Source organism: Dryas octopetala, chromosome 1 (genome assembly GCF_963921425.1).
Source record: "Dryas octopetala chromosome 1, drDryOcto1.1, whole genome shotgun sequence".
Classification (NCBI taxonomy): Eukaryota; Viridiplantae; Streptophyta; class Magnoliopsida; order Rosales; family Rosaceae; genus Dryas; species Dryas octopetala.
The window spans coordinates 27577159-27603239 of NC_141366.1; the positions used below are offsets into that span (position 1 = coordinate 27577159).

At 42.6% G+C, this 26081-nt stretch overlaps 2 protein-coding genes across 3 annotated transcripts; both read right to left on the bottom strand.

Annotated features, from left to right (window-relative positions):
• Positions 1-295: 295 nt before the first annotated feature.
• LOC147299491 (uncharacterized) lies at positions 296-6228 on the bottom strand. Of its 2 annotated transcripts, XM_086237634.1 has the most exons (4): positions 5608-6228; positions 4523-4591; positions 2871-4154; positions 296-480 (listed from the first exon to the last, which is right to left on the bottom strand). In XM_086237634.1, the coding sequence occupies exons 3-4, from the start codon at positions 4147-4149 to the stop codon at positions 437-439; spliced, it is 1323 nt and encodes a 440-aa protein (XP_086093760.1). In that variant the 5' UTR covers positions 4150-4154; positions 4523-4591; positions 5608-6228; the 3' UTR covers positions 296-436. The 2 variants fall into 2 exon arrangements, with proteins under 2 accessions (XP_086093760.1, XP_086093753.1); XM_086237627.1 differs by lacking the exon at positions 296-480 and having other exon boundaries at positions 2491-4154.
• Positions 6229-21354: 15126 nt separating this feature from the next.
• LOC147299492 (uncharacterized) lies at positions 21355-22523 on the bottom strand. The gene has a single exon (XM_086230946.1). It carries the CDS (start codon positions 22521-22523, stop codon positions 21462-21464), a length of 1062 nt encoding a protein of 353 aa, XP_086087072.1. The 3' UTR covers positions 21355-21461.
• Positions 22524-26081: the final 3558 nt, after the last annotated feature.

Here is a 26081-nt window from a genome sequence, read left to right on the forward strand (position 1 = left end):
CCACCAAAGAGAATTTCCTCCACTAGATAAACACATCGAAACTCAAATAAGTCTAAAGATACGAATATGGATTTAAATTATAGAATTTATTAAATTTCCTTCGAAAACCAAGTTCAACCCACCATGCAACAATGACAGGACCGCCCCCGGATTCCACCCTGAAACCCGAAGAGGTCCTGCGGGAATCCAAATTCAAAGAAAATCCTACCGAAATTTCGGCAGAACCTCCCCTGAAAATGGACTAACCCAGAATTCTTATACCTGTTAAAATGCACTTCTAAACAGCAACCACCTCTACCACAACCAAAATAGGGTCTCAGACCCAACAATTTCACAGAAATCCAACTTAAACCTTAGGAGTGGTTATCAGAGCTACTAATAAGTTTTTACAAAAATAAACATGGCGCCTACAGGGTCCGGGAATGAAAAATGGATGCTATGCCTCGACGCGTTTGGCTCGACCTCCACCAACGCTACTACCTGGGGGGACAATTTAAGACAAAACAAGAAAACGGTGAGATAGGCTCAGTGAGTGGACAGTTAAATGGAGATGAAATCAAGTCTAAATATTTTTAACTCTAAAACCTCACGTCGCTCTTTGAAATCCCCCAGTTTTAAAACAATTTCACAAGTCTTAAAAATGTTATAAAACTCATGAAAAACAATTAATACTCTCAAGCTGTAAAATTATTAAAATATCTAAAATAAAATGAAATGCCTTAATGAAACTGTCGTTTAAAACGTTTACTGGTGGAATATATTTTCTCAACATACTTCCCAACTGAAAACTCACGCCACACTAGTACCCGGAAAACTGCTGGTCATACACTGCCGAGTCATCTCTAGGCAAGTGCAGAGCAAATCTATACCTGCTGTGGTGCTGGTCATACACCGCCGACTAGGCGAGTGCAGAGCGAGTGCTGGTCGTACACCGCCAACTAGGCAAGTGCAGAGCAAATGTCATGCTGGTCATACACCGCCGACTAGGCAAGTGCAGAGCGAACGCTAGTCGTACACCGCCAACTAGGCAAGTGCAGAGCAAATGTCATGCTGGTCATACACCGCCGACTAGGCAAGTGCAGAGCGAATGCTGGTCGTACACCGCCAACTAGGCAAGTGCAGAGCAAATGTCATGCTGGTCATACACCGCCGACTAGGCGAGTGCAGAGCAATATATACCTGCTGAAGGGGGTACTAATATGACGGTTTTAAACTGCTCATTTATCTTCATAAAATTCGTAACTCAAATTAAATCCATGTCAAACGATACTTAAATCATTGAAATTTACCACATATGTTGATAAGGGAAATGTTCAACTGTCAAATCAATATTTCTAATTCAAGACTCATGATAACCAAATAATAAAATCATAATTTTAAGGAAACACTTCCAAATCAAAGATCCAATTCAACTTCTATTATCTCCCAAACAAATTCAATAACCAAATGAATAAATCAAGAATTTAGAAAAGTAATTGCAAATAAAGTCCACTCACTGTGAAAAGTCCTAGCTTCGATCCTCCGTCGGATCGTCACGAGTCACAGCCGTGTCGCCAAAAATAGGGATGACAGGGGCTGAGATTTGGCCGGAATTCGGCGAGGGAGAGACGGCGGGCTGGGCCTTCTCTGGCCCTGATTTCGCGCGTGTGGGAGCTGGGCTAACTGGAGGAGGGCCGAGCTGGGCTGGTCGGCGTCGGGGGAGGCTCGCCGGAGCCTTGGGTCGCCGAAAAAATGACCGGACGTGGCTGGGTGGCTGAGGCAGGTACGTGCAGGGGTGGGATTACGGGCTGGTGTGTTGTGCCCTTCGTCGAAGTGATGGCTGGGTGAGCTGAAGGAGTGGCCGGGAGGGATGATCGGCGCCTGGGGAGGGTGCTGGTCGGAAGCCAAGGCCGGCAGGGTGGTTGGTGGCTGCTGGGTTGTGCAGGGGAAGGTGCGGGGGTGGAGTCCGAGAGAGAGTGTCGGGGAGAGAGATAAAAAGAGAGAGAGAGAGAGAGAGAGAGAGAGAGAGAGAAAACACCAGAAAATTCTAGAGAGAGAGAATCTGATTGTTGGTTTTATAACCCCTTTTCATAAAAATTACAAGTGTGCCACTCACTTCACATGTCCGTAACTTTTAAACCGTAACTCAAAATGATGCGTGCTACGTGTCTATGAACTCGTGGGCTCGAAACCTATTCAACGGACCTAAGGTCAAAGTCGAAAACCCATTTATTTTAAAAGTCAACTTTTGGTCAAGCTTAAATTAAAACAAAAATAAGTATTTAAATCAAAACCCTTTTTATTTTCCAAATAAATCTCATAATCTTTAAAATGCAATTCCACACCTTAAAAAAAAAATCTCTTAAAAACATAGTTAAATAAAAATTTAAATTTCTAGTGAAAATTTGGGTCGGGTCGTTACAACCTTCCCCCCTTACAAAAATTTCGTCCTCGAAATTTAGTAGAAAACCTTAATTTAAGTGAATTGTTGTTGTAAAATTCTTATCGCCCATCAAGTCAAACCCCCTTTCAACAACCATAAGTTGAAATATGCTTGAATTTGACATTTCCTTCCGTTTGAGGAAACCAAAAACATTTAGACTAAAATGATCATTCCATAACGAACCTAAATGAATTAAGTACGCCTCAAAATAAAACTTGAAAATGCTATAGAAACGCCAAACCCTAGATAAAGTTTTCAGGAATAAAACCATTACGAAATAAATTCATTTAAAACCTTTAAATCATTTGAAAACCACTCTAACCCACAAATCAAGAAGGATTATCTCTTATAGACAATCAAAACAAGAATACGTGACACTCAAGTGTGTGTGTGTGTATCCCAGAGTCTATCAAAAATTTTGCATTATGACCAAGGATGGATAACGTACCCATGATGACATCCGGTGAAGCTAAAGCGTCCTGTTGCATCATGGCGAAGACTCTGCCCTGGGTTCTAGGGTGTCCTGGCTGGCCCCTCTGCTGTCCTCCACCTCTACTGACATGGCTGGACTGAGCACCACTACCAGACGTAGCACCTGCAGTCTGTACTGTTCTTTGCCCCTGATTCTGGGCCCCAGAAGTCTGTCCCAGAGGAAGGGCTGAACCTGAAACTCCACTATCTCTCTGGTGTAAGGTCGGACAATCCTTCATGAAATGCCCTACTTGTCCACAGCGAAAACAACCTGCACTTCCTCTCTGACACACCCCATCATGATACTTTTCACAAAGATTACATCGCGGACGATTTGTCCTAAGGATTCGACTACCCTGGGACCCACTGAACTCTCCTGGACTTCTCGTCGAACTTCTCACGGACTGATGACTAGAGCTCTGTCTATGCCCAGATCCTCTACTACCACCCAAGTCGCGTATTAAACCGCTGAATCCGCCACTCCCTGAAGAGCTGGAGCTCAAACTGCCCCTCTTGGATGGTCCCTGACTAGGGCCACCCATTGTAGCACTCGAATAAGGGCGACGTCTTGCTTCGCTGCTGCCCCGCTCAGCTAAAGATCTCTCAACTCTCATGGCAGCATCTCTCAGTGAAGAGAAGGTGGAGTGGTCAGCTGCAGTGACTGCCGTGCGAATGGAGTCTTTCAAACCCTCCTCAAACCTTGAGCATCTGTCTGTCTCATCTGCCACAAGTGCTGGGCAAAATCTAGAAAGCTCAGTAAACCTCCTCTCATACTCTGTTACTGTCATAGAACCCTGTTTCAACCTCAAGAACTCTGCCCTCATCGCGTCGCAATAAACTCTGGTATAATACTTCTCATAAAAAGCTCTCTTAAACCTATCCCAAGAAATCTCAACTGCCGTGAGTCCTAAACGCTCTGAGTCCCACCAGTAATAAGCATCACCCACTAACAGAAACGTTGCTAAAACCAACTTTCGGTCATCCGGGCATCCCATGACCTCAAAGATCCTTTCAAGTTGTATCATCCACTCGTTAGCCACGGCGGGATCCGCAGTACCCGAAAAATTTGAGGCCCCGAGCTTACGGGCACGCTCAATGCTAAATTCTCCTTCAGGAAAAGCCCTAGTACGAACGGCAGCAGTCATTGCCTCTGCTAGCCTATCAATAGATTGCTCGAAACCTTGTGTTGTCTCATCGACACCTTCTGCTACCCTATGGTGGATCCCCGGTGGTCGGCCACGTCGTCGAGGAGGCATAATACCTATAAGAAAACCAAACTCTTATCAATATTGGGGATGCACATTCAGTGCAAAATTGAGGAATCTAAAACCTAATGCTCTGATACCAAGTTGACAGGACCGCCCCCGGATTCCACCCTGAAACCCGAAGAGGTCCTGCGGGAATCCAAATTCAAAGAAAATCCTACCGAAATTTCGGCAGAACCTCCCCTGAAAATGGACTAACCCAGAATTCTTATACCTGTTAAAATGCACTTCTAAACAGCAACCACCTCTACCACAACCAAAATAGGGTCTCAGACCCAACAATTTCACAGAAATCCAACTTAAACCTTAGGAGTGGTTATCAGAGCTACTAATAAGTTTTTACAAAAATAAACATGGCGCCTACAGGGTCCGGGAATGAAAAATGGATGCTATGCCTCGACGCGTTTGGCTCGACCTCCACCAACGCTACTACCTGGGGGGACAATTTAAGACAAAACAAGAAAACGGTGAGATAGGCTCAGTGAGTGGACAGTTAAATGGAGATGAAATCAAGTCTAAATATTTTTAACTCTAAAACCTCACGTCGCTCTTTGAAATCCCCCAGTTTTAAAACAATTTCACAAGTCTTAAAAATGTTATAAAACTCATGAAAAACAATTAATACTCTCAAGCTGTAAAATTATTAAAATATCTAAAATAAAATGAAATGCCTTAATGAAACTGTCGTTTAAAACGTTTACTGGTGGAATATATTTTCTCAACATACTTCCCAACTGAAAACTCACGCCACACTAGTACCCGGAAAACTGCTGGTCATACACTGCCGAGTCATCTCTAGGCAAGTGCAGAGCAAATCTATACCTGCTGTGGTGCTGGTCATACACCGCCGACTAGGCGAGTGCAGAGCGAGTGCTGGTCGTACACCGCCAACTAGGCAAGTGCAGAGCAAATGTCATGCTGGTCATACACCGCCGACTAGGCAAGTGCAGAGCGAACGCTAGTCGTACACCGCCAACTAGGCAAGTGCAGAGCAAATGTCATGCTGGTCATACACCGCCGACTAGGCAAGTGCAGAGCGAATGCTGGTCGTACACCGCCAACTAGGCAAGTGCAGAGCAAATGTCATGCTGGTCATACACCGCCGACTAGGCGAGTGCAGAGCAATATATACCTGCTGAAGGGGGTACTAATATGACGGTTTTAAACTGCTCATTTATCTTCATAAAATTCGTAACTCAAATTAAATCCATGTCAAACGATACTTAAATCATTGAAATTTACCACATATGTTGATAAGGGAAATGTTCAACTGTCAAATCAATATTTCTAATTCAAGACTCATGATAACCAAATAATAAAATCATAATTTTAAGGAAACACTTCCAAATCAAAGATCCAATTCAACTTCTATTATCTCCCAAACAAATTCAATAACCAAATGAATAAATCAAGAATTTAGAAAAGTAATTGCAAATAAAGTCCACTCACTGTGAAAAGTCCTAGCTTCGATCCTCCGTCGGATCGTCACGAGTCACAGCCGTGTCGCCAAAAATAGGGATGACAGGGGCTGAGATTTGGCCGGAATTCGGCGAGGGAGAGACGGCGGGCTGGGCCTTCTCTGGCCCTGATTTCGCGCGTGTGGGAGCTGGGCTAACTGGAGGAGGGCCGAGCTGGGCTGGTCGGCGTCGGGGGAGGCTCGCCGGAGCCTTGGGTCGCCGAAAAAATGACCGGACGTGGCTGGGTGGCTGAGGCAGGTACGTGCAGGGGTGGGATTACGGGCTGGTGTGTTGTGCCCTTCGTCGAAGTGATGGCTGGGTGAGCTGAAGGAGTGGCCGGGAGGGATGATCGGCGCCTGGGGAGGGTGCTGGTCGGAAGCCAAGGCCGGCAGGGTGGTTGGTGGCTGCTGGGTTGTGCAGGGGAAGGTGCGGGGGTGGAGTCCGAGAGAGAGTGTCGGGGAGAGAGATAAAAAGAGAGAGAGAGAGAGAGAGAGAGAGAGAGAGAGAAAACACCAGAAAATTCTAGAGAGAGAGAATCTGATTGTTGGTTTTATAACCCCTTTTCATAAAAATTACAAGTGTGCCACTCACTTCACATGTCCGTAACTTTTAAACCGTAACTCAAAATGATGCGTGCTACGTGTCTATGAACTCGTGGGCTCGAAACCTATTCAACGGACCTAAGGTCAAAGTCGAAAACCCATTTATTTTAAAAGTCAACTTTTGGTCAAGCTTAAATTAAAACAAAAATAAGTATTTAAATCAAAACCCTTTTTATTTTCCAAATAAATCTCATAATCTTTAAAATGCAATTCCACACCTTAAAAAAAAAATCTCTTAAAAACATAGTTAAATAAAAATTTAAATTTCTAGTGAAAATTTGGGTCGGGTCGTTACAAACAATCTAAATAAACTCAGGATAACAATTAGAATAATAATCATGAAATTCATAAATCATTTATAAAAACAAGAGGTCCACTCACAGTGCGAAATCAACGTCGATCCTCCGTCGGATTGTTTTGAGCCTCATTGATATTGCCTAGAGGAGTAGAACCCCTCAAGAATCGCAGCCAACGGTGGCCGGAAACTGCCGAAATCGACGAAATGACTGGCGGTGCCTGCTGGCTTCTCCGGCGGTTTCTGCGTGTGGGAACAGCTGGCCAGCTCGGGGAGGCTTCGGGGATGGACGGCCGGCTCCAAGGGATCAAGCCTGTGGTCCAGCGCCGCCGAGAAAATGGCCGGACCACTACCTCTAGTGGTGAGGCCGCGCGCACATAGGAGGTCGCGAGCGAGGGAGGGAGAGAGAGAGACAGAGAACAGGGAAGAGAGAGAGAGAAGGGGGGGCTGAGGCAGTGCCGTCGCCGCCTCCTGGCTGGGCAGCGAGGGAGGGAGGCCGGAGAGAAGGAGAGAGTAACCGGGGGGGGTGTCGAGGAGAGAAAACAGGGAGAGAGAGAGAGTGAGTCGTGAGAGGGGAGAGAAATCCAGAAATTTCTGGACCCTTTTTGGGCTTTTAAAACCCATTCATGTAATTTACAAAATTGCCCCTCACTTTGAACGTCCGTAAAATCCAAACCGTAACTCCGATTTACACGTGCTTCGTGTCTACGAATTCGTACACTCGAGACTTACCCAACGGGCCTAAAGTCAAAATCAAAAGTCTACTAACAAGAAAAGTCAACTTTGGGGTCAAACCCAATTTAAAACGAAAATTAAAAATTAACCCAAAACCCCTTTTTATTTCTCAAATAGATTCCCAAAATAATCGACATAAAATCTCAAAACATTTAGAATGAATCCTTAAAAAAAATACTGGGTCTCTCAATTTCATTTCCCACTATACCTCTACATGGCCATCAGAATAAAATTAAAATTTTTTGTGAAATTTGGGTCGGGTCGTTACAGTTATTTCCATCATCAAAGACCAATGCTCTTAGGCAACTCTTAATGCAATTTAGGGAGCAACCTAATGAGCTATTTCATGAAGCATGTGAGAGATTCAAAGATATGAAAAATGGTTGCCCTAATCATGGTCTCACCAAGTGGATGATTCTCAACTTCTTCTACAATGGGTTGACTCAAGAGAAAAGGAGAAGAGTGGACTATGCATGTGGAGGAAGCTTTATGGACAAAACCGAAAGGGAGGCCGTAGAGGTTCTTGACAATTTGAGTGAGACTTCATAACTTTGGGACAAGGTCAATGATAGGTTGCCAATGAAGGATGTGAACTTATCTATGAAAGAGCAACAAAGAAGAGGAGTATTTGACATGGGCACTCCTCACATCAATGTGCAACAAGAGTTGAAGAAGATAAAGGCCACAATGAACTTGAATATGGTAGATGGGTGTTATGATGGTGTTTGGCTTTTTGGAGAGGAAGAGTTGATGGAGGGAAGATGGAGAAAAGAAATGATGTAGAGAGATGAGAAAAGGCTAGGGTTTGGAAGATGGAAGATGAGATATGTGTTTTTGAGATGCGATGATGGAATGAATGATGAAATGAGTGAAATTAGAGAGGATGGAGGGGGGAGCTCGAAAATGAGAGAGTGTTTTCTCATTAAAGGATGTAGATGTTCCTTAAAGGATGTTAAGATATGTAGATGTTCTTTTTGCCTCATTTAGAGCCTTCACATTGTGGTTTCTGAATTTTGCTTAGAATGGGCAAACAAAGGGAAAGGAAAGAGAGCATGTGATAGGCAATTACCCAAAATGGAAAGATGCCTTGGGACCACTTTATCCTTTTGCTGACAGGATTTCTGAGCTGTCTTTGGAGAGCAATTTGGAGGCCTTAACCAACTCAGAAATTTACATTTTATATATCAATAGAAAGCCCTGGATGTCTTCTTTCCAACCATATATTATATGCCTCAATCCAAGCTCAAACCAAAACATTATGCCCCACACAATGCAGCTGACTCAGTTCTCCTCGGGTGTAGTTTTGGGCTGACTTTGAAATTCAAAATGAACACCTTAGAAGTCTTCAAATGTCACGAAATTTAACCTGGAATAACTTCAAGGTGTTAGCTTCTATCTCCAATTGGATTCATGTTAAAATCTATTAAGGAGAATAAATGGTGAAATTTCTTATTTTATTGTTCGGAATCTAAAAACACAAAACTAAATGAAATTTAAAGCTTTTAATCAAATGAACTCACAAAAACTAAGTAAGAGAAATATAAAAGGATATGAATTTATGAATATATCAAATACCCCCAAACTTAGGTTTTGCTCGTCCTCGAGCAAACAAAACACACAATAAAGAAACATACAAGATTGGGCTATGAATTTCATAAGCACAAAATATTTTCTAGATTTTCCTCTAGTGCTAATAACAAGACATGAAACACATGCTTGAGTGAGTGTGTGCACTATAAACCATATGTCAATTCAATGCATTCACAAGATATGCAATTCAAACTTAGATAACCAAACACTCATTGGAATGCTCTCTATTTTGACACAAGTGTTTAAGGGTTAGTATATGCACTCAATGTAATGTTGTGCATATGCCTCCATATTCTTGCTATTCAATCTCATCTCCACTAGTCATGCACAAAATATTTTGGATCAAAAGGACTTTTATTAGGTTGTAATGGGGTTTAGGGTGATGGATTACAGAAATGAAAAGGAAAGGTTATCACAAATTCCAAGCAAACATAATAAGCAATTCTCTTGTTGAGATTTAAAAACTTTAAAGACTTTAAGATGCTTGCCAAAACACAACCCTCAAATCATTCCCCCAAACTTAAACTAAAAACATTTTTTATTTCTTGAATAACACTTTTTTTTTTTTTATCCAATCCTTAATTTCAAGCTAGAGATGCAAATGCATTTGCAAAGTTATCACATCCACACCCTGTTTGACAATTGGACATGCAATCACAATCACGATTCTTTTTTTTTTTTTTTTTGCATACATAGAACACCCCCACACTTTTCTTTCCCAAAACCCCCAAACTTATTTCTTTACAAGCACCTTAACATAACTCAATCTCATATTGCTCACTAGTTAGCTTGAAAAGGGTAAGGCTAGTGTTTAAGCAAAAGGGTAAGACATTTGTAGTGGAAATAAATGAAAGGCTAACATAAAGGCACAAAATGGCAATCTAATGGATATAACATATTTAGGAATTATGCTAATTTGGCCATGGTGGATTCCTAATGCCTAGATCATTTCCAAAATGGATTAATACATGACACAAAGCTTTGAGAGATATTAAGCAAGTTCTAGAGATGTAATATGCACAAGATTGATCACACATGAAGAACAAAGTGCTAGGAACAATATATGCACTTCCATTAGGCTCAAAACTCACATATATGACATAATTGGTTCACACAAGTCTTACTATGCTTCTCTCATTACAATGCGTCAAATTGACAAACTTTGTGTAAATAGATTCAAACAAGGTCTCATAACTCACCATTAACAAGAGAGGAACTTCTAAGACCTAAACATGCTCATTCTCTTCTTAGCCCTTATTAAACAACAAAAATTAAAAATTTTCAACAAAAGTTACCTTCCCCCCACACTTGAATCTAACATTGTCCTCAATGTTAAAAAGTGACTTTGAAAGTTTTGTAATGAAAAATTCATGCATAGGGTGAAAGATAAACAACACACAACAACAACACATAAAACAACAAAGCATAAATAAATAAATTTAAAACAAGATAAGGGTCAAGAAAAACTCCCCCTTGTAGACCTCCAACACTTGGGTTGCCTTTATGGTGCATAAGGAGCATCCTTAAAGTAAAGGACTTCCTCTTCTTCATTGAAGCTAGCCGAGACGTAGGGCTTCAAATTGTGGCCATTCACTTTGAACACATCCTCACTCTTCATATTCTTGATTTCAATGGCTCCATGGGGAAAGACTTGAACTACTTGAAATGGACCACTCCATCTCGATCTAAGTTTGCCCTGAAACAACTTTAATCTTGAATTGTAAAGAAGCACAAGTTGGTTTGGCTTAAAATTCTTCTTCACAAGCTTCTTATCATGATATGCTTTGGTTTTCTCCTTGTATAACTTGGCATTCTCATATGCCTCATACCTCAACTCATCAAGCTCACAAAGATCAAGCTTCCTCTTCTCACCGGCCTTGATAAAGTTAAAATTTAACTCTTTAAGTGCCCACAAAGCTTTGTGTTCAAGTTCCACGGGTAGATAATGTAACGACCCGACCCAAAGTTGACTTTTAAAAATAATGGACTTTCATCTTTGACTTTGGGCACGTTGGAAAGGTCTCGAGTCCACGAGTACGTTCGTAGACGCGTGGCACGCGTCAATCGAAGCTACGGTTTGAAAGATACGGGCTTTTGAAGCGAGTGGCAAACTTGTAATTTTTATGAAAGGGGGTTTTAAAAACCCAAAAAGTCAGATTTTTTTTATTCACTCACTCTCTCTCTCTAGAAATTTCTACAACACTCTTTCTCTCCCTTTAATTTCTCTCTCCCGCACACTCTCTCGGGCATCTCCCTCCGCGTGCACACCCCTCATCCCAGCTGTCACCGGCCACCCCCCCCCCCCGGCCGACCTCGACCTCCGGCAAACACCCCAGATGTGGACCACCTTCCCCGGTCTCTCTCTCTCTCTCTCTCTCTCTCTCTCTCTCTCTCCCCCCGAGTCTTTCCTTTCTCTGTCTCCGCCGCTTCTCTCTCTCGGAAGATTTGCCGTCCGACCACCCAACGACCAACGACGGGTACCGGCGACTCCCTCCTGCCGTCGCCGACCCCTACCAGCCCTCCCCTTCGCCGGCCGACCACTGTAGACAGAGAATCGACGCGAGACAGATCGATGGCTCCGCCGGCGATCTCGTTTTTCCGGCCTGGACTCGACACCGGACCCACTGGGTCTCATTCCTCTCATCACGGCGAGTTCAGCCGTGGTGTCCTCCTGCCTTGACGATGCCCCACGGCGGAGCAATGAGCTCGGGAAGCCAAGCCAGCCGCCGGCTTCCGCCGCCGATTTAGGCCATTTCCGGCGAGATTTGGCCGTCGATCCAGTTGACAAAATCGATCCTCTAGGTATACGGATTTAGGAAATATCATTCCCGATGCCGTTATGCTGCCGGATTTGGTATCCGAGCAATGGCACTGTGAAGAGTAGGATTTGGATCATGAGAATAAATTAATAAGGATCTGAGGTTTAGGAATTTATTTGGAATGTTAGAGTTTGTCCTGAGGAAGTATTGGAATGATTTGAGTGACAAACAAGGGAAGGGTCGTGAGTAGAATTCAATCTCGGAAAGGTTTCGGTGTAGATCGGAGTAAACAGTGAGTGAATTTTGTTTATGATTGATTATTTATCCAATGATGATTAAGACGTTGTGATTTGAGGAGAGACACCTCCTTTTGATGAGTGGGTTTGATAAGGATAATATGGAGAAGAATATTTAAAGACTGCTGTGTAAATGCACGTGTTGACCGGTCGAGCCTGCTCGTACGGAGAGACCCCTCCGTACGAGATTGTGGCCAGGATACGAGCCTGCTCGTTCGGAGAGACCCCTCCGTACGAGATTGTGGCCAGGATACGAGCCTGCTCGTATGGAGAGACTCCTCCGTACGAGATTGTGGCCAGGATACGAGCCTGCTCGTTCGGAGAGACCCCTCCGTACGAGATTGTGGCCAGGATACGAGCCTGCTCGTTCGGAGAGACCCCTCCGTACGAGATTGTGGCCAGGATACGAGCCTGCTCGTATGGAGAGACCCTTCTGTACGAGATTGTGGCCAGGATACGAGCCTGCTCGTTCGGAGAGACCCCTCCGTACGAGATTGTGGCCAGGATACGAGCCTGCTCGTTCGGAGAGACCCTCCGTACGAGATTGTGGCCAGGATACGAGCCTGCTCGTTCGGAAAGACCCCTCCGTACGAGATTGTGGCCAGGATACGAGCCTGCTCGTATGGAGAGACCCCTCCGTACGAGATTGTGGCCAGGATACGAGCCTGCTCGTTCGGAGAGACCCCTCCGTACGAGATTGTGGCCAGGATACGAGCCTGCTCGTTCGGAGAGACCCCTCCGTACGAGATTGTGGCCAGGATACGAGTCTGCTCTTACAGAATGACCTCTGTACGAGATTGTGGCCATGACATTTTCTACAGTACAGGTACGAGAATGATGTGAGTTTTAAGAATAAGTGTTTTGAGATATCAGATTTCAAGGATAAATTCAGTTCAGAGTTTGATTTACGGTTGAGGGGATGTGAAAATGGTTTTGAAAGAAGAGATTTTTGAAAGTAGTTATAAAGCTGGAGGATTTCCATGAAACGAAGTGTGTGAACTTAGATAGATGGTTGTTTGGTTGCTTGTATTGCATTTGTTTGCTAGGACTTAGTAAAGTCTAGGCTTGAATCGTGAGGACGGAAATGATAGTGTCTATGCGTTGAGGACATTAATTAGAATGTGAATGATTTGAGGTTGAGGTTAATGGTTGATCGATTAGGCAATTGATTGGTTGTAATGATTATTAATATTATTGGTGGGATTTTGATGTGAATTTGAGGAATTTGGTTCATCTTGTTGCTTGGATGATTGGTGATGGAACTATTATGAAATTGAATAATTATGGATTTTATTGTGGATTATTTATTGAGTATGGAATTGAAGAAATTATTGAGGACAATTATTATTATGAAATTTCACTCATACGAGCTTTAGTGAGCTTACCGGGTTTGTTGTATAACTCGGTACACCATGGATGCGATGTAGGATTTGTGTTTTGCAGGTTAAGCAGACTGAGGAAGCAGTGGGAAGAAGACGAGGCAGTGGGACCCAGAGAGATTTATTTAAAATGTTTTTTTGACAAAATTTTATTTACTTATGTTGTTGTGTATGGCTCAAAAGTAAGAGAAAGCAGATTTAACAGTTTGATGTTCAGTATTTTCACGGCTCGAGGTTTGAGGTGTTTCAAATGGTATCAGAGCTAGACCCGGCCGGAAGTGTGTGGATTGCAAGACCCAGGGACCAAGACCCTGAGTGGGCGGCTGCGCGAGGCAGTGGCGAGCTACCAGGTGAGGAGAAGTGAGTGATCCTACACTGCCCGGGTGAGAATTGGTGATGTTACTGAAGGTTTGAGAAAATCAGTTGAGAAATCAGTTTGAGAAAATCAGTTCAGAAAATGTTTGTGAAAGCCAGTGTGAGAAAGAAAATGATTTTCAAGTGATTTTAGAAAAGTATTTTATTTGAGCCATGAAAATGTTTGAGAAAGTTTTGAGAAATGTCTCCTGCACTGCCATCGTCTGCCATCGTCTCTCTGCTCCTCAGCAAGTTCAGGAAAGTTGGAAGTTTGAGACTTAGTATGAGGTTTGAAGTTAGAAAAGTTGGAAGGTTGAGTAAATTTAATAATAAGAGATTAGAGGGTCAATCAGAGTGGCGCAGCGGAAGCATGGTGAGACTTAAACAAATCACGTGGGCACGTGGTCAATAGAGGGATCAGCGAGGTCGATAAAAGGTACGAGTTTGGGCATCACTTGTCTGTTACGATATATGCTAAATTTCGAGGACGAAATTTTTGTAAGGGGGGGAGGTTGTAACGACCCGACCCAAAGTTGACTTTTAAAAATAATGGACTTTCATCTTTGACTTTGGGCACGTTGGAAAGGTCTCGAGTCCACGAGTTCGTAGACGCGTGGCACGCGTCAATCGGAGCTACGGTTTGAAAGATACGGGCTTTTGAAGCGAGTGGCAAACTTGTAATTTTTATGAAAGGGGGTTTTAAAAACCCAAAAAGTCAGATTTTTTTTATTCACTCACTCTCTCTCTCTAGAAATTTCTACAACACTCTTTCTCTCCCTTTAATTTCTCTCTCCCGCACACTCTCTCGGGCATCTCCCTCCGCGTGCACACCCCTCATCCCAGCTGTCACCGGCCACCCCCCCCCGGCCGACCTCGACCTCCGGCAAACACCCCAGATGTGGACCACCTTCCCCGGTCTCTCTCTCTCTCTCTCTCTCTCCCCCCGAGTCTTTCCTTTCTCTGTCTCCGCCGCTTCTCTCTCTCGGAAGATTTGCCGTCCGACCACCCAACGACCAACGACGGGTACCGGCGACTCCCTCCTGCCGTCGCCGACCCCTACCAGCCCTCCCCTTCGCCGGCCGACCACTGTAGACGGAGAATCGACGCGAGACAGATCGATGGCTCCGCCGGCGATCTCGTTTTTCCGGCCTGGACTCGACACCGGACCCACTGGGTCTCATTCCTCTCATCACGGCGAGTTCAGCCGTGGTGTCCTCCTGCCTTGACGATGCCCCACGGCGGAGCAATGAGCTCGGGAAGCCAAGCCAGCCGCCGGCTTCCGCCGCCGATTTAGGCCATTTCCGGCGAGATTTGGCCGTCGATCCAGTTGACAAAATCGATCCTCTAGGTATACGGATTTAGGAAATATCATTCCCGATGCCGTTATGCTGCCGGATTTGGTATCCGAGCAATGGCACTGTGAAGAGTAGGATTTGGATCATGAGAATAAATTAATAAGGATCTGAGGTTTAGGAATTTATTTGGAATGTTAGAGTTTGTCCTGAGGAAGTATTGGAATGATTTGAGTGACAAACAAGGGAAGGGTCGTGAGTAGAATTCAATCTCGGAAAGGTTTCGGTGTAGATCGGAGTAAACAGTGAGTGAATTTTGTTTATGATTGATTATTTATCCAATGATGATTAAGACGTTGTGATTTGAGGAGAGACACCTCCTTTTGATGAGTGGGTTTGATAAGGATAATATGGAGAAGAATATTTAAAGACTGCTGTGTAAATGCACGTGTTGACCGGATACGAGCCTGCTCGTTCGGAGAGACCCCTCCGTACGAGATTGTGGCCAGGATACGAGCCTGCTCGTATGGAGAGACCCCTCCGTACGAGATTGTGGCCAGGATACGAGCCTGCTCGTTCGGAGAGACCCCTCCGTACGAGATTGTGGCCAGGATACGAGCCTGCTCGTTCGGAGAGACCCCTCCGTACGAGATTGTGGCCAGGATACGAGCCTGCTCGTATGGAGAGACCCCTCTGTACGAGATTGTGGCCAGGATACGAGCCTGCTCGTTCGGAGAGACCCCTCCGTACGAGATTGTGGCCAGGATACGAGCCTGCTCGTTCGGAGAGACCCTCCGTACGAGATTGTGGCCAGGATACGAGCCTGCTCGTTCGGAGAGACCCCTCCGTACGAGATTGTGGCCAGGATACGAGCCTGCTCGTATGGAGAGACCCCTCCGTACGAGATTGTGGCCAGGATACGAGCCTGCTCGTTCGGAGAGACCCCTCCGTACGAGATTGTGGCCAGGATACGAGCCTGCTCGTTCGGAGAGACCCCTCCGTACGAGATTGTGGCCAGGATACGAGTCTGCTCTTACAGAATGACCTCTGTACGAGATTGTGGCCATGACATTTTCTACAGTACAGGTACGAGAATGATGTGAGTTTTAAGAATAAGTGTTTTGAGATATCAGATTTCAAGGATAAATTCAGTTCAGAGTTTGATTTACGGTTGAGGGGATGTGAAAATGGTTTTGAAAGAAGAGATTTTTGAAAGTAGTTATAAAGCTGGAGGATTTCCATGAAACGAAGTGTGTGAACTTAGATAGATGGTTGTTTGGTTGCTTGTATTGCATTTGTTTGCTAGGACTTGGTAAAGTCTAGGCTTGAATCGTGAGGACGGAAATGATAGTGTCTATGCGTTGAGGACATTAATTAGAATGTGAATGATTTGAGGTTGAGGTTAATGGTTGATCGATTAGGCAATTGATTGGTTGTAATGATTATTAATATTATTGGTGGGATTTTGATGTGAATTTGAGGAATTTGGTTCATCTTGTTGCTTGGATGATTGGTGATGGAACTATTATGAAATTGAATAATTATGGATTTTATTGTGGATTATTTATTGAGTATGGAATTGAAGAAATTATTGAGGACAATTATTATTATGAAATTTCACTCATACGAGCTTTAGTGAGCTTACCGGGTTTGTTGTATAACTCGGTACACCATGGATGCGGTGTAGGATTTGTGTTTTGCAGGTTAAGCAGACTGAGGAAGCAGTGGGAAGAAGACGAGGCAGTGGGACCCAGAGAGATTTATTTAAAATGTTTTTTTGACAAAATTTTATTTACTTATGTTGTTGTGTATGGCTCAAAAGTAAGAGAAAGCAGATTTAACAGTTTGATGTTCAGTATTTTCACGGCTCGAGGTTTGGGGTGTTTCAGATAACATGTCTTCCCATACACAAGGCTATAAGGTGACATTCCTAAAGGTGTCTTGAATGCCGTTTTATATGCCCACAAAGCATCATTCAACTTCAAACTCCAATCCTTCCTTGAAGTGTTCACCATCTTCTCTAGGATATGTTTGATCTTCCTATTTGAAATCTCAACTTGTCCACTAGTTTGTGGATGATAGGGAGTGCTCACTTTGTGCTTCACATCATACTTCTTGAGTAAGGCTTCAAGGGGCTTGTTGATGAAATGTGATCCTCCATCACTAATGAGAACCCTAGGAGTGCCAAACCTTGAAAAGATGTTCTCCATGAAGAATTTCATAACCATCTTGTGATCATTTGTCTTGGATGCCACGGCCTCAACCCACTTTGACACATAATCAACACACACAAGAATATATAGATTGCCATAGGAACTAGGGAATGGTCCCATAAAGTCAATGCCCCAACAATCAAACAATTCAACTTCCAAGATATTAGTTAGGGGCATTTGATTTCTTGATGAAATGTTTCCAACCCTTTGACATCTATCACAACTAGTAAAAAAAGCATATGCATCTTTAAATATGGTAGGCCAAAAGAATCCACTAGTGAGTACCTTTAGTGCGGTTTTCTTGCCTCCAAAGTGTCCTCCATAAGCATATGAATGACAATGCTTAAGAATGCTTTGAACTTCATCTTGGTGCACACATCTTCTCATTACTTGATCTTTCCACATTTTGAACAAGAAGGGATCATCCCAAATGTAGTGTCTTGCCTCCTTTAAAAACCTCTTCTTGGCTTGGTAGTCAAACTCTTTAGGCACAAATTTGCCTCCACTAGCATGGTAGTTCACAAAATACACAAACCAAGGCAAAGAATCTTTTCTAGTAGTTATGAAAAAAAGACTCTCATCCAGAAACGATTCACACAAAGGGATGTGAGAATCATCACCTCTTTCTACAAATCTTGACAAGGGATCCGCAACCAAGTTCTCCTTTCCGGGCTTGTCTTTGATCTCAATATCAAACTCTTGTATCAAGAGTATCCATCTTATAAGCCTTGGTTTTGCATCTTTCTTGGACAAGAGATACTTCAATGCACTATGATCCATGTGCACAATGACTTTGGCACCCAACAAGTAGCTTCTAAACTTCTCCAAAGCAAAGATGATGGCAAGCAATTCCTTCTCCGTTGTGGTGTAGTTGAGTTGAGCATCATTCAAGGTTCTACTTGCATAATAGATAGCATGGAGAAACTTGTCCTTTCTTTGTCCCAAAACGGCTCCAAGTGCATAGTCACTAGCATCACACATCAACTCAAGTGGCATACTCAAATCCGGTGCACAAATGATAGGAGATTTGATAAGTAACTCCTTGATCTTCTCAAAAGCATGTAGGCAAGCCTCATCAAACACAAATGGTGCATCCTTGGCTAGCAAATCACAAAGTGGCTTTGATACTTTGGAGAAGTCCTTGATAAATCTTCTATAAAAACCGGCATGGCCAAGGAAGCTTCTCACGGCCCTCACACTTGTAGGTGGCGGCAACTTCTCAATGAGCTCCACTTTTGCTTTATCAACCTCAATCCCTTTTGGAGAAACAACATGCCCCAAAACTATGCCTTCTTGAACCATGAAATGACACTTTTCCCAATTGAGCACAAGGTTGGTTTCTTCACATCTTTGAAGTACAAGATCCAAGTGGTGAAGACAATCATCAAAAGAAGAGCCAAAAACACTAAAATTATCCATGAATACCTCAATGGAGCGCTCCACCATGTCACTAAAGATTAACATCATGCATCTTTGAAAAGTGGCCGGAGCATTGCATAAACCAAAGGGCATCCTCCTATATGCAAAAGTACCATATAGACAAGTGAAAGTGGTCTTCTCTTGATCTTCCGGTGCTATAGGGATTTGATTGTAGCCACTATACCCATCAAGGAAGCAATAGTAGGAATGGCCCGCCAATCTCTCCCACATTTGATCAATGAATGGCAATGGGAAATGATCCTTTCTTGTAGCATTGTTTAGCTTCCTATAGTCAATACACACCCTCCAACCCGTGGGGAGTCTTTGTGGCACAAGCTCTCCCTTCTTATTTGCTACCACGGTCACTCCACCTTTCTTGGGCACAACTTGAACCGGTGACACCCACTTTGAATCCGAGATGGGATATATCACTCCCACATCAAGTAGCTTCATGATCTCCCCTCTAACAACTTCTTTCATAGGAGGGTTGAGTCTTCTTTGAGCATCCCTTGTTGGCTTGATATCATCTTCAAGTAGAATTCTATGCATGCACAAACTAGGGCTCAATCCCTTGATATCGACTATGGTCCATCCAAGTGCTCCTTTATGTTCTCTAAGCACTCTCATAAGCTTACTTTCATGCAAATCACTCAAACAAGAAGACACAATTACGGGCAACGTGTGGTTTTCACCAATAAAAGCATACTTTAAATGTGTAGGAAGAGGTTTAAGCTCAAGATTAGGGGGGCATGCAATTGATGGGAGTAAAGGAGTAGGGTTAGAAGGATATACCTCAAACTTGGGAGCCAAGTGTGGTGTGTAGGGTCTCACGGCCTCAAGTGTGCTCAACGCCTCAAGTGTCTCATCTTCCATGAAATTCATGCCATTGTGCATGATACAAGCTTCCAAAGGATCCTTTGTTGATGTCTTATTGAATATATTCTTCACAAATTTGTCAATGCAATCCATTACTTCAATCCGGTAACAATCATGAGCTTGTGATGGCTTCTTCAATGCATCAAAGACCCTAAAGGCAATGGTAGTGTCATGAACGGTCATGGTCATAAGCCCTTCCTTAACATCAATTTTGGCACCCGCCGTTGCCATGAATGCACGGCCAAAGATGATAGGTAAGTCATTTTCCACTTGTTTGTACCTCCTCCATGTCAAGAATAATGAAATCCGCCGGTATAATGAGCTCATCAACCTTCACAAGAACATCCTCCACCACTCCTCTTGGATACACAATGCTCCTATCCGCCAATTAAAGAGAAATAGTGATGGGAGAGATTTCTCCAAGACCTAATGTCTCATACACATGATAAGGCATAAGATTGATGCTTGCCCCTAAATCCATCAAGGCTCTCTCAAAAGGTTGGTTTCCAATGGTGCAAGGGACGGTAAAGGAGCCCGGATCCTTCAACTTTGGTGGAAGCTTCCTTTGCAAAACGGCACTCACTTGCTCACTTAATATCACCTTGTCATTCTTCTCAAATTGTGTCTTGTACCTCTTTTTTGTGCATAGATCCTTCAAGAACTTAGAATAAAAAGAAATGGTCTTGATGGCATTGAGGAGTGGAATGTTAATGTCCACTTTCTTGAACAACTCAAGAAGCTCATTCTTCTCTTTCTCTTTCTTTGCCTTGGCTTCTTGCTTCCTTTGAATTTGAGGATATGGAAGTGGTGGCTCAAAATCTTGCACTATATTCAAAGGAGGGTTGAATGTGATACCTCTCTTGAATGGTCTCTCGGATTGCTCTTTCTCTTGCTTCTCTTTGATGCTACTCTCGGCCTTGGTATTAAGATTGTCCTTCAAAGCCTTAGGATAACCACCATTGTGCCCCAAATTCACCTCACTATCACCTAATTCCATGACCTTCTCTTTGTTCTTCTCTTGCTTCTCAAATCCGGGTGGTGCAAGTGGCTTTCCTTGTTGTGCCTTGGTGTGCTCCCTAAGTTGCTCTTGTACCTCTTCCTCAAAGCTTGGCAAGGTTACTTGATTGTTGTACTCCTTTCCACTTCTCAAGGTAGTGATAAGTTTAGCTTGCTCATGCTTTGGATTGTTCTCAACCATGCTTGGAAACACACCTTGCTTCATTTCTCTAACCTCATTGGCCAATTGCCCCATTTGCATCTCAATTTTGTTCAAACCATTGCTTAGAATGTTGATCTTTTCATCTTGCTTGGCTTAATTTCCTTTGCTCTCTATGATAAAACGAGTTAGCAAATCTTCAATAGAGGGTTTTTTGATTACCTCTTGATGCATTTGTTGTTGTTGTGAAGGAGCTTGGTTGGGTGCCCTAGGAGCTTAATATGAATTGATAGCTCCTTGGTTGTTGAATGAAGAGCTACTAGCACCTTGATAGCCACCATTAGGCCTTTGAAACCCTTGGCCTTGTTCACGACTTGGATAGGATAGTGCTTGAGGTGCTTGTGGTTGCCAATTGCCCCATTTGCATCTCAAGTTTGTTCAAACCATTGCTTAGAATGTTGATCTTTTCATCTTGCTTGGCTTAATTTCCTTTGCTTTCTATGATAAAACTAGTTAGCAAATCTTCAATAGAGGGTTTTTTGATTACCTCTTGATGCATTTGTTGTTGTTGTGAAGGAGCTTGGTAGGGTGCCCTAGGAGCTTAATATGAATTGATGGCTCCTTGGTTGTTGAATGAAGAGCTACTTGAAACCCTTTGGCCTTGGTAGCCACCATTAGGCCTTTGAAACCCTTTGCCTTGCTCACGACTTGGATAGGATAGTGCTTGAGGTGCTTGTGGTTGGTCACTCCATCTAAAGTTTGGATTGTTTCTCCACCCTGGATTGTAAGTGTTGCTATAGGGATCATTCCTTGGTCTTTGTTGATAACCAAGTTGGTTGCATTGCTCCATAAATTTCGGAAATGAACCTCCTTGAGGGCATTACATTGTCTCATGTTGCAAGCTCTCACATATCATACAACTATGCTCCACTTCCTTGCTTGCCATAGATGAAGATGGTATATAGCTAGAATTCCCTTGTTGAGCATTGAAAAGCAAATCAAGCTTCTTGTTCATTGTGGCCTCTATCTTCTTCAACTCTTGTTGCACATTGATGTGAGGAGTGTCTATGTCAAATACTCCTCTTCTTTGTTGCTCTTTCATAGATAAGTTCACATCCTTCATTGGCAACCTATCATTGACATTGTCCCAAAGTTGTGAAGTCTCACTCAAATTGTCAAGAACCTCTACGGCCTCCCTTTTGGTTTTGTCCATAAAGCTTCCTCCACATGCATAGTCCACTCTTCTCCTTGTCTCTTGAGTCAACCCATTGTAGAAGAAGTTGAGAATCATCCACTTGGTGAGACCGTGATTAGGGCAACCATTTTCCTTATCTTTGAATCTCTCCCATGCTTCATGAAATAGCTCATTAGGTTGCTCCCTAAATTGCATTAAGAGTTGCCTAAGAGCATTGGTCTTTGATGGTGGAAAGAACTTTTGAAGAAAGCTCTTCTGCATTTCCTCCCATGTGTGGATGCTTGCAGCCGGCAACTTGTATAACCATTGCTTAGCTTTGTCCTTCAATGAGAATGGGAAAAGCCTTAACCTTAAATTGTCCTCATTAATTCCATTTAGTTGTATGGTTAAGCAAGCTTCACAAAATTCGGTGATGTGCAAATAGGGATCACTACTTGTCATTCCATGAAAGCTAGGTAACAATTGCAATGTACCTGGCATGATCTTAAATGCATTTGTACAAGGTGGAAGCACAATGCAACTAGGATGAGTGGCCAAAAGAGGTAGTGTAAAAGCTCTCAAAGGTCTTTCTTCCTCTAGTGGTGGTGGAGGTGGATTCCTATCCCCCATCCTTGCTTCCTTTGGAGGTGATTTTTCCCTTGTCTTCCTTGTACCTCTTTCTCTTGATCTACCCCTTGTAAATTCTTTCAATTCCTTCCCACTTCTCAAAATAATGTGTGAACTTGAAGTGGTTGGGTTTTCACTCATACACCTATCAAGAGAGCAAGAACACTATAAGTCACAAGGATAAAAGAAAGAAACTCAAGATAGCATCCAATGTCAATAAAAGAAAAGAGTAATTAACAAATGTACACAAAGTAATACACAAAAAGTGAAACAATTAAACTAAAACGCAACAGAAAACTACTTTATGACCTCTGCTCAGTTTTTAGCTTATAACTTTTAAACCACTGATCCGATTTTGACGTTCTTTATATGGTTGGATTCAGGACGAAAAAATAAAGAACCTTGCATGGACCAAATTTACAAAGCAGCAACCAAACAAAGCAGCTTAATCCATAAAGAAACACTACGTTTTATAACAAAGTAAAAACAAATTTAAAACTAAAAATTTGAAATTTGAAATTTTTTTTTTCTTTGCTTTTATATATACTAATTAAAATTAACCCTAAATGCAACCCAAGCTTAGGATCAAAGTTCAAGGACTCCAATCCCCGGCAACGGCGCCAAAAACTTGTTATTATCCTACCTCAAGTGCAAGGTTGTCAAGTTTTAGTATGGAAATGGAAGTAGGGGGTTGTCGTACCCAAGAGATTGGATTAGGATTTCAATCACAAGCTAGATTGATTTTAGGGTTATAAAACTAACAAACAACCTACTACGTACTATGTAAAGTCAAGACTAAACATAATAGTATGTGCAAATGTGTAGTGTTGAGTTGTTGTTTGGTTGATAGATGATACGTAACACTAGAATATTTGAAACTAACAAATGGAAATACAAGCAAATTCAAGTACAAATTAAATTCAATGATGATGAAGGATTTGGGGTTATTAGGGGTTCACACTAACCCTCCCATGTAACAAACAATGCAATTAATGATTATGTCAAATTAGATAGATTAAATTCCCTCCTAACCCCCAATCAAGGTAAATTAGGGCACATTGATGAGTGTGCATTTTGCATCACTTTATGATACTAATTCCTTAACCTAGAGTGTTAGAACTCGATATTTTGTGTTTCTTGTCTTGTTTTTGTGTTTTCAAGTCAAATGAAGCTGAAATGAGAAAAAGAAGCAAATGGAGCCATTTTGCGACATTTCCTGGTCAAACCAGGAAAACGAGTGAAATCCTGGTCAAACCAGTAAAAGTGCAGAAATCCTAGTTAAATGAGGATTCCTAGTCACACTAGGAAACATCAAGTCCAGAACCATCATTGCAGAGCCAGAAATGAGAAATCCTTATTCGAACAGGAAATCCTGGTTGAACTAGGAAACCTAACCCAACTAGGGAAAGGAGTCCTAAGGACACTAGGAGACCCCAGGGGCAATATGGTCATTACGAGAAGTCGAAACGGATAAGGAATCCTTCATTTTCAAGAAATCCTAGTTGCACCAGGAAATGTTGGTCAAAGTCAACTCTACAAAGTCAAGGTTCCATAAGCTTCTAGAAGGTGGTGGACATCCATGGAAATGAATGGAGAGAAGAAATGAATTTGAATTCAAATGGAAATGAGGGGCAAAATAGGAAGTCAAAAGTCAAGGGCCCATGGGCCTAAGGGATGCCGAACCCAAGATGGGCCATGCATGCACATGCATGGGCCAAACCCTAGCAGCCCAAAGTCCATGCGTAAGAAGCAAGATGGCAGCCCATGCATGCGCATGCATGCCATGCAAACCCTAGCAGCCAAGAAGCCCTATAAGTAAGCCCAAGATGCAAGCCCAAGGTGGAAGCCCATGGAGTGAAACCCTAGCCCATCTTGTGCAAGCCACTTCAGCCCAACACATGTGAGCCCAATGCACCATCAAGGTCCAAGACCAGCAGCCCATGCGCAAGGAGGGAGGCCCTAGATGACTTGCATGCGCCACTTAAGCCCAAAAGGACAAGCCCTTGCCGCAAGCCCATAGCTAGAAACCCTAGCTGATGCCGCAAGCTACAAGGAGCAGCAAACCCTAGTTGTGCCGCAAGCTCTATCCTTGCCTCTCAAGGATTTGTCCTCTATATATATCCCATCAATTCAGAACCCTAGACACCTACACACTTGAGAGCCGAAATCTCCTTGCCTCCTAGTTTATTTTATGTTTTAGGTTTTTAATTTCAGTTTTTAGTTTTGTTCTTGTGAGGGCTAGCCGAAAGTTGAGAGAGAGGAAGGAGTGGCGTGGCTGCAAGGAAGAGCAACCCTAACCCGCAAGCCCTAGCTCACCATAGCCGTGAGCCAATTGCTTGTGGAAGGTGCCTTCTCTTCCTTGTCTTGCCGCAGCCCCTCTTGTTGTTTCCCTTTGATTTTTCTTCTAGTTTTCAGATTTATTGTTGGATATTTGTTTCTGAATTTATTTAATTTATGATTCTGATTTTCTTTTAGTGCATGGTTCTGATTTCAATTAATTTATGCAATTTAATTTAGTTGTTTAGTTTATGCCTTTAATTTTGTGTACTTTGCGTTTCTGATTTCTTAGCAAGCATGAATTGGGACTTTGTTTATTGTTGCTGTTTTCATTTATTTAATTTAGTTATGTAGTTAGTTATTCTATCTTGCATGTTAGTCGTAGGTTGATTAATGGATTTGCATGTTCTAACAAATCGTTTATCCGTCTCTTGGTTTGTTAGTTTGATGTTTGCATGTATTAAATTTCCACTATCTATTTGAACCCGTCACTAGTTGTTTGCATCCTTTGACTGACCACCTTAGGGTAATTGCATCTAGTTTAATTGTTAGGTTTAGCTGTGAAATAGTCAAAGACACTAAACCACAAGTAACAAGAGAATAAGGGATTATTCTTGGTAGTGGGGTTGGGCGACCTCTATAAGGAAATAGTCAAATCTTATATGTTGTGCATGTTTGACGTTCTCATAAAACTTAATGACTCCTGCATGGGTAACAGCTGCCTTAGCTTGAATTAGGGAACATGTAGGTTAACTGGCTAAGAAAGGCCCAAGAAGCTCTTAGTTTATGCATTAGGAGAACAATTGCGAGAAAGTAACTAGCCAAACCTTTTTAGCAGTCAAACCTTAATATGTTGTGTTCAAATTAACGGTTATTAGCCTTGGATGGTTATTGCATGCTTATCTGATTTGAAACTGAAAACTTAACATTGCAGGATAGAATAAAGGGTGTGTGCGTGTGGTGATGTGTGTGTGTGTTTCCATCTTCCAAAACCCCCCATTTAGTTATTCGAGTGATTAATTACATTGATTTGTTGTTTATTAACCATTCCCTGTGGGATCGACCTCGTGCTTGTATGCTTTGCTACTAATGCGATTCGTGCACTTGCGAGTATACTTAGAATAAGATAGATGTTTATTTTGTTCTAAGAAAAAACATTAACACACATCCTCTTTCATATTATCAACTATCCCAACCAAGGTGATAGGTAACTACCTAATATTAATGCCATAGCAACCCATAGATGCATAAAGTTCTAAAGATGAGGAATCCAAGCAATTAAAACAATCCAACCAAGGTGTTTTTAAATTACCATGCTCTTATGCAACAAGCTTTAGAAACTAAAGGTTACCAATCTTCAATTTCTACATGACAACATTTCTCATATGCACAAGTGGTATATTCACACATATAAGTCATGAT

What these genes read in the sequence shown, in the direction of transcription:
- LOC147299491 (XM_086237627.1), bottom strand. Translation starts at nt 4,149, where the DNA reads ATGCCTCCTCGACGACGTGGCCGACCACCGGGGATCCACCATAGGGTA.
- LOC147299492 (XM_086230946.1), bottom strand. Translation starts at nt 22,523, where the DNA reads ATGAGTGAAAACCCAACCACTTCAAGTTCACACATTATTTTGAGAAGT.